The 9670-nt window shown below is 38.3% G+C and overlaps 1 protein-coding gene across 2 annotated transcripts in view; it reads left to right on the forward strand.

The window, feature by feature from the left end:
- LOC106871860 (uncharacterized) overlaps positions 1-9670 on the forward strand; it is a 41866-nt gene that overhangs the window by 20412 nt on the left and 11784 nt on the right. Inside the window, exon 4 of one of the 2 annotated variants that reach the window (XM_014918597.2) lies at positions 6152-6214. The exons of the other annotated variant lie outside the window; for it this stretch is intronic. Within the exon in view, the coding sequence (XP_014774083.1) occupies positions 6152-6209 (58 nt within the window). The 3' untranslated portion in view covers positions 6210-6214. The remainder of the gene's footprint in view (positions 1-6151; positions 6215-9670) is intronic. 2 annotated transcript variants of the gene reach the window in all.

The raw sequence follows: 9670 nt of genomic DNA on the forward strand, positions 1-9670 counted from the left end.
TGTGTGTGTGTGTGTGTGTATGCGTGTGTGTGTGTGTGTGTGTGTGTGTGTGTGTTACTCAGGGTATTTGAACATCTCAGAAATTGGGCTGGTTAATGGAACAGATTCCTTTCGTGATTAATTTTCATCGTCTGATGCATGATTCCATTTACTTCTTGTATTCCTTCTGTATGAAATGAGAAACTGCATAAAGAATTACGTGGAGTGAATGAAATATGTCTCCTTCCTGTTTTCGCGCTTCTGCATACATATACGTGCAGATATTTACACGCACATTCATAAATATGACTGCATAATTACATACATTAACTCGTTCACAAATATGCCTAAAAACAAGGTGAAGAAACGAAAATAATTTAATGCATATATGTAATTTTATATGTACCCTCAGATGTGAAATTTGCGGGTATATACTTATGCGTGTGTGTGAGTCTATGTGTGTACGTAGGTACAAACAAGAAATTCAAAACTCTACTCAATAAAAGAGATGAGAATTTTTATGATAATTGCAGCTGGTAATTTACGTCTTGCTTTTCGAATTTCATGTCATGATTGGTGACATTAGATTCGAGTGTGTGTGAAATTTGTGGATAGTTGGTGGAATGGAAAGAGGAGAAAAGAAAGCGGGGGTAGGGGGAATATAGAGAAAATGTAAAGGCTGGATGGGAAGTTGTTGACGCTTATATGCTGGTTAACTTTTGAATTCAACTGAAGGTTAATGATAAATCTGTAAGGTTGTACATTGTGCGGTCGAGTGTTCAGATTCATTGTAGTCAAACACGCGAAATTTCGAATAGTGTTAGTTCGCTTTCACACCGATGGCCTGTTTATACAAAGAATATTGTGAGTTGTGATGAATGATGTAAATTGCATGTTCAGATGTTCAAGTAAGACGAAATTTTAGGTGCTCAAGTAAAACGAAATTTTAAAAGCTTGAATGTTGCGAACAGTATGAGCATACATTAGAGCACTATTAATATTGTCATTGTGGAGGCGCAATGGCCCAGTGGTTAGGGTAGCGGACTCGCGGTCATAGGATCGTGGTTTCGATTCCCAGACCGGGCGTTGTGAGTGTTTTTTGAGCGAAAACACCTAAAGCTCCACGAGGATCCGGCAGGGGATGGTGGCGAATCCTGCTGCACTCTTTCACCACTCTTTCACTCTTACTTCCTGTTTCAGTTGTGCCTGTAATTCAAAGGGTCAGCCTTGTCACACTGTTTCACGCTGAATCTCCCCGAGAACTACGTTAAGGGTACACGTGGCTGTGGAGTGCTCATTCACTTGCACGTTAATTTCACGAGCAGGCTCTTCCGTTGATCGGATCAATTGGAACCCTCGACGTCGTAAGCGACGGAGTGCCAACAACAACAAATATTATCATTAAAAAATTTTTTTTTCGCTTAGTCAAAATTTTACATTGAAAAGATTGTCAACAGAAATAAATATTACAGCAAATATCATACAGTTATGAGGACTATTTGGGGATTAAAATTTAAAGATTGACATCACAAGACTTGCGCGTTCATGAAGCTATACAATAGTAAATGCGTAAATGTATATATAGAATTAAAACTTTCTTTAATTATGCGTTATAAAATTGACTTTGGAAACAGGAACGGTTACAAAGATTATGAATTTATGTAAGTTATAAAATTATTGGTATGTCTGTGAGAATCAGATAGAGGGTTAAGAATCAAGAGGATGTGATTGAAGATCAAAACGAAATTAAAAATTGAGTGTTCTGTACAATGCGTCCACAAAGTTGAGTAGCTGTAAATATGTATACGTGTACAGATTTGGAAAATATTACTTTTTCAGTTGAATTCAACGATGGATTTTAAAATGATCACGCCAGTGTTCGTGTCTGTTATACACGTTCGAGTGAAAATTTAAAATGTTACGGGTGGTATGCATTCAACCTACTGGAACAATTATCGATCGATACGGTGTGTGTGTGTGTGTGTGTGTGTGTGTGTGTGTGTGTGTGTGTGTGTGTGTGTGTGTGTGTGTGTGTGTGTGTGTGTGTGTGTGTGTGTGTGTGTGTGTGTGTGTGTGTTAACTGTATTCGCTGGAGGCTGGTTAAACAGAATGTGGATTGTTTACGGGGCGTCATGATTTACTTTCCAGGCTTTTGTCGTAATTGCTAGATTCGATTAGGTTGCGTTTGTTTATAATTTTTGAAGGCGGTGTCCCTGCATGGCCGCAGTCTAATGACAGAAACAAGTAAAAGATAAAAGATACAAGGTGGTATCAAAAAGTTCCTGGACTAGTTCTATAGCGCGCGAACAGATGGCAGCACACATCTGAGCGCGAAGAATTGAATTCTTCACGGCGACAATGCGCCCTGTCACCAATCTCTCCTCACTTGTGAATTTCTCATCAAAAGCAACATGGTAACGCTTCTGCACTCGCCCTCTTCGCTAGATTTAGCACCTGCGGACTTCCATTTCTTCCCCAAGACGAAAAGACAGCTCAAAGGTCACCGATTTAACACTGTTATCGAGATCCAGTGCGAATCGCAGAAGGTCCTCAACTGGCTAACGGAAAACGACTTCCATGAAGGATTCCGAAAGTGGGAGGAACGTTAGGCCGGTGTATTGCTGCACAATTTCGAAGGAGATGATGTTAAAACTTTGATAAATAAGTTTTTTTTTATATTAAGCATAACTAGTCAAGGAAATTCTTGATATTACCTCGTATGTCTGTTCTCGTGCAAGCGCACAAAACCTCGTTATTGGTGTGTTGCCCACTTTCGTCTTGAAGGAGTATTGCAACCTTCTCCGCTAAAAGAATCAGCGCTTAACGTTAGGTCGCGCATTTCCTTGTTTATAGACGAGCACGAAATTTAACAAGGTACAATTTAAAACTGTCATCCTAACTCCCAGAATTCATTGCACATTAACATCTCACCTGATCACGTACAATTGAACATGTATACATACACTCTTACAAACACAGAACTTCATGTGACTTACATCACATGATTAATTTGATTTTCATCCATCATCTAGCACTTAATTTATCTCCTTCCCATAGATACACAATAGAGCTTATTATAGTTTTGCATGAAAGACCCCTAGATCTGTTCGCCCTTGTTTTCGTCGTCGTCACTGTTGCTGTGGTCCAAATATTTCTGGAAGTACATCGGCTTTCTATTGTATTATCAAGGACGGAATCTCAAAATCAGCTATAGAGTGTGTGTTGGTAATAGATGGACTTCCTGACCAGCGGAACCTGTGTCACAAGAAGCGAAAAAGCATGCGCTCCAGTCTTTTTAGACGTTGCATGGGCAAGTTCAGCGATCATGCAATAGTATATTACCGATTCAATGTATGACAATGCATGTAATTACTACTTACATCCGACCTTACAGAGACAGCTTCCCTGAGGCCCATTTCTGAGTAAGATTGGCTCCTCTGCTCATGACTTCTTCCCATTTCCTTTCTACATCAAAGTTTGGTCCGAACCTGATTCCAAGAACTTTCACTGCGTCTTCAATCTATCGTCATACATAACCGCTGGTCTCATGAGATACTTAGTTGCCTTGTGAAATGCTTAATTGCAAGCCTAACGGCTTGTTCTGTTTTATGTGTGTTCCTTTCAGTATAGTATCGATCGCTTCTATATCCGAAGTGTTCGACACCATAACAATGACATGACAGTTGTCTCAATCGGGACAGCCCTCAAACTCTCCATCATTCACAACAAAGGCTCCAGAGCCAAAATATACAGAAGAGAAAAAGGAAACACATGTCGGACCGAATGCCCGATGTTAAATGGTTCCGAAAGGCGGCTGTGAAATTTGGCCATTGGACAGATACCGCCGTACTTTATGGCGAGGCACCCTCTGAATACGGAACCGCAATCAATAGCTTTTATAAGTCACCAGATAGCGATGGTTCACCCTATAGGATGCTTTGAACTGATCTAGACTGACCAGCAGCCCGCCAAAATCAATTATTCTGGCCTGATCCCTACGAGGAGGTACATTGGTGACCCTGACCTTGGACACATGATATCTTATGTATATGGATATCAAACAAAACAGCTAGGACTTTCAAGTGAAATGATCACTACCTTCCCTTGTTGCATTTCCCTGAATATACACACCAAGGAAGGCTTCAACTCTTTTAGGCATTTCTCAATTTCCGCTGGGGATGGCTCTTGTGACACCCACTCTATGCGATCAATGCAGTTGTAAATAATGGTCTTTTTAGTGAACATAATGTCCTCTTCTTAGATCAACAACACTCAAGGGAGAACGATACCATTCATATAATATTTGTAATTGTCTCAGCTTTTCCTTCGAGTAACTGTGATATCTACTGGTTTGTGAAATGAGTGAAGGATGTTTTTTTACCTTTATCGATTTGCTGTCATTAGTGTTGCTAATGTTATTGCTTTTGTCGATTCAAGAGCCCCGGGCCAAAAGTCCTTCGGAACAGACTAGCCACTTGATTTTCGCCGATGGCCGAAGATGGGGCAAGGCATGACAGATGGTAAAAGATGGTGAGATGATGATGGAGTCATTTGCAACCATTCCCAGCCGTTCAAATATAGCTTCCTCTCGGTCTATTTCTGAGTGAGACTGGTCACCCTACTCGTCCCAGTTCACCACCTGGAAATGTGGAGCAAATCAGACCCCGAACAATTTAAAAGTCAGTCCGTCTGAGACTTGGCTCACTCGTGAAATATAACGAAAATTCATACATCATTATAATATAACACACACGCTCACGTGCACACATACACGCACACCTGTTGGCCCAAATACATACAAGGCATCTATGATCGCACGCATGATCCCTAAGACACTCAGACATCCATACTCAGTCATACGTGCACAAACGCACCACACACAAAGGTTACGCATACAGGCACCGGTACCTATACGTATATACTCCTGCTCACATGCTCACACATTCACAGATACGTACACTATGAAAGTATATGGAGGAATAAGGATGGTTCAACACATGTAGAAGCACCTGTGTGCATACACACGCACACATATTTAAAAGAAGTCGAACACACACACGCACGCACACACACACACACACACACACACACACACACACACACACACACACACACACACACACACACACACTAACTCACTATCTTACTCCTCACTCACTTACACACCCACACACACCGACCGCAAAGAGAGCAGTCATGTTATCGGTTCAGAGATGCAAAGGTAATGGGACTATAAAAATGATAGCGAAAAGAATTGTAGCAAAAACATAAAAAGGAAAGAAAAAGATGGAAAATAGGATTGGAATAGTTAAATGGTATCAATAAAAATTAAATAAGTTAGTGAATTATTTATCAAATCCTCATCAACTTTTTCAAATTTCATTTCAAGAAGAAGGTAAAAAGGGAGAAGACGCTGCTTTCCCCAGTAAATTTTTTGATCGTTTTGGAAACTGAGGGAGAGTAGCAAATTAGTGCGTACGAATGGGCCTTCAAGGACAAGGTCATTGAGGTTTTATGGGGGTTTTCTTTGGTATATTTATGTTTTGTTGGGTAATGTTTACGGGTCAAATTTATGAAATTCTTGGCAAATTTGATTTCACATTGAAGTTGTGCGTACGTTTCAATAAAATTACATTACAGTGGTTAATTTTGAATTTGTTAGCTGAGTGTAAGTCAAGTTTGGGGATAAAAAATATTTTATCTACATTCACTGTTCTCCAGCACCACTTTGCAGAGCTTTACAGCTCCATCGAATATTCTTTTTTCTAAATAGATGATGGCGTGTTTTTGACCAATGTTGCTGACAAAGTTCTTAAAATGTGATGAAGTTTCTGAAAATGATCCTTCGTGTTGTCTTCTGTATGGTTTGTATTTGTATGTAAGATCTAAGGTGATGTTTAGAAAATTCCGTGCTGTTATATTGGTCGCGGTAGTAATATTAAGTCCTACTAATTACGTCTTTCTGTTTCTAGGTTTTAGGTATTAAGCTCAGATATAAACTTTTCCTAGGAAGAATAATCGAACCAATTTATCGATCTCTGTTCTGACAGTATAGTCCATTGTGAGTCTAAATGGACCATTATTGAGTTTCATCCTTGCAGAGTCCCTATAGAAATTCGTGGCTTTCTGGCATCGAGATTGCAATTGTAAATACCACAATGTGTCATTCCAGATTCCAGGGACTTAGTGAAGAAATCTGGAAATTGGCGGCTAGGATTCCAGAATATTGAACTGGGTAAATTTGCATCTACTTTCATTTCTAATGTTGTTAAACCATTTAACTATTGTACTGGCATTATTTCATTGTCAAAATCTCATGCCATTAATGCAGCTTTGTATGCCTTTGGCAACCTTTCACGCATAATCCTTATTCAGATTTACAAACCTGTATTTAGAATTTGTGGCGAAATTGTTAAGGTCTCCAAACGTTGTGGGTTTATGTAAGGTTCACGTTTGATTAATCCGTGCATTTTCTGTGCTAGTATGTGTCATGGATGCTTTTGCTTTATAATCACCATTATTGTTGGTGTTTTTGTTAGTTTTCTTGTATTTTTATGATATTATTTATTAAATGTATATTTCGTGTTTTGTATAGTTTGAGTAATCTTTTCTTGACTAATCTTAAAATTATGTAGATTTATTAGAGTTCCTAACAGTCCTAATACCAGGTTTCAATTTACAGTGGAAAATATTACTGCATTTTTAAAACTGTCCTGCATTTGTTAATTTTCGAGTCCTTTGATCTGGATTCGGCAGTTCCGGATTTTTATTTCAAATGTGTCATTCGGTAGAGTTACATGGATAATCACGGAAAACTGTGCTTTCCATGGCATTCTGTTAAGTTTTCCTTTTTATTGATCAACCACTTTATGTAAAATCTTTGTTGTATAGAGATATCTTTCATCCAGTACGGGAGAGTATGTACTTCGAAGAAAATTATATTTAGTTCGTCGTGTGTTTGTTGGCGACGCTGTATGTGGTAAAACTACGAACTGAGAGCTATCAAGACAAAGTAAATAAACAAGTGCACTCGGAAAACCGAAGGTTCGTAGATCACCATCTTGTAAGTAAGATTTATTCGAATATATATGTGTGTGTGTGTGAAGAGAGAGAGAGGGGGAGGGGGATAAACAGACAGAGAGAGATAGCTTTATAAGGCAGGTGTGTATGTATAATACTTATGTTTCTTTATTCTCCGGAGTCTCTTGTCGTTTCACCAAATGAGGATTTAGCAGGACACGGCTGCATAGTATGCTTAGCTCAATGTTTCGTCGTTTCATCTTATGTGGGAATTCAGGCCTCGCCAAAATCTGCGTATCCGGTTGCAGACGTTGCATCAGTGGTCTCCATCATTTGGGGTAAATCTGTCCGAAACTTGCCGTATGACTGAGGAATATATTGCAAACAAGATGGTAGTGGTAGTGAGCGGGGGTGCATTACAGACTCCTGTTTGGCTCCATTCTTTACAGGGAAAGTATCAGAAGCTGAACTGTCTTCCATCACAGAGGCTACCATACCCTTGTAAAATAAGCTTATTACTCTGACCATTTCGTAGGGGAGAACAATAAAACTTATGCAGACATTTCCAGTGGACATCACAGTTAGCCATATCAAAGGCTTTTTTTAAAATTAACAAAGTACAAATACAATTCCTGGTTCTGCTCTCTGGACATCTCCGGACCTGGTGTGAAGTGAATATCATCTCAATTGTTCCTCGACAACCACGGAATCTGCATTGAGTTTGTATCCACTCGGTGAAGAATAATCCTGTTGAACATAAATCTGTCAAATATTTTATCGACAGTGGAAAGGAGTAATAGGCCTCGATGTTTGTCGCAACAGTAGTTGGTACCTTTTCGTTTGTATAGATGTACTCTAGAGGCATCTTTGTACTCATGTGGAGCAACCCCTCGGTTCCATATGTTCTTGAAAAGCATGGTGAATTTTTTAACTAGTTAGGCCTCTCCATACTTGTAGACCTCGCTTGGAATGCTGCCAGAGCCTGGTAGCTTCTCGATAGATAGCAGCTTTATGGCTTTTATCACTTCTGACAGATATGGTTCCAGATCAAGCTGGTCTAAGGTAGTATGTTGTTTGAAGGAATCAATGGCCTCTTTGTTCACTGTTGACACTGGATTTTGGACTGTGCTGAAGTGCTCTGCTCAACGAGAGAGGATATCATTCTTGTCTGTAAGAAGCTAGATGCTATCTGATGTGAGAATAGGTGCCCTGAGGCACTCAGAGAAGTTCTTCATATCATGCTTGTCAACAAATGCTTGTAGTTCAGATGTTCCATTATAGGTTCTTCATGAATCTCAGTCTGGTCTTTCGATGTTTAACACTATTCTATACACTTCCTACCGAACAACGCAATCTTGAACGCAACGATTTTCTAACATCGCCCTCAACTATGGAAGTATATGGAACCTATAATATGGAATGTAAATACTTTCCTAATTGAACATATCCGTTTCTTAAAATCTTTCACCAACGAATGTCAAGATTAGATTTACAAAATAATCAATAAGTATAATACAAAAAAAAATTAGTATGGAGCTGGACACCACTCACATATAAGGATTGACATCATGCTGAATGCATCCACGCAGTTCGGTCAAATAATTGATTTCGTGTGAACTATTCTGGCTGAAAGATGTGCACTAATAAAGTTGCTTGTGTCATGTTATTCTAAGTATATTATTGACGTTGATATATAAGCATGTACCGAAAGAAAGCTCTCAAGATTGACAGTGTTTAAAGAACGGAAGTGTTCGCTTAGGAAATCATTTCCATTCTCCATTAATTATCCACTGATAAGATTGACGTCTTAAAATATAAGACCAATCAGAAGTGTATGTCCTTTCGTCATCTTAGGTGTTGTCTATTCTTCCATCAGTCGCGTATCTATTGATAAAGCAATCACCTGAAGGTATGCCTGATATGAGAAAAGAAAAACATTTTGAATTTTTAAACGATACTATACACATCCTCTTACACGCCAAGTCAATTACTTATCGAATTTTTCATTTAGTTGTAAATTGTATTCATACACACGCACACACATTCATTATAGACGCTTACATATGCATACACACAAATACACACATACGTACAAACATACAAACATACATACATACGTACGTACGTATGTATGGGTGTATGTATGTATGTATGTATGTATGTATAAATATATAATATGATATAATATACATATATAATATAATATACATACATACCTATATCTTACAGTTCTATATTTAAGAGATGAGGAATTATTTACATTATTTACATTTGACGGATATTTGTCCTCATCTTGTTTGTTGTTAACACAACGTTGTGTTAACAACAAACAAGATGAGGACAAATATCCGTCAAATGTAAATAATGTAAATAATATACCTATATCTATCTAATACATAAAATAGAGATGTGTGCGTATTAACTTTTCATGCGAAAACAGTTTCACCAACTACTCCCATACTTGTGATGGATGAATAATTTTAATTTGGACATATAATAGGGTCTTCATTTTAAATTGCATCCCAATTGAAGAATAACTTCAATTTAGAATAACAAATTTCTATACAACATATTTTGCTTTTTCTTTTAATATGTAAGAAAAAATGTCATTCCCGGGCAACGCCAGGTGCCTCTGTTAGTATATATACATACATATATATATATATATATA

The sequence above is a fragment of the Octopus bimaculoides genome, chromosome 3 (genome assembly GCF_001194135.2).
Source record: "Octopus bimaculoides isolate UCB-OBI-ISO-001 chromosome 3, ASM119413v2, whole genome shotgun sequence".
Classification (NCBI taxonomy): Eukaryota; Metazoa; Mollusca; class Cephalopoda; order Octopoda; family Octopodidae; genus Octopus; species Octopus bimaculoides.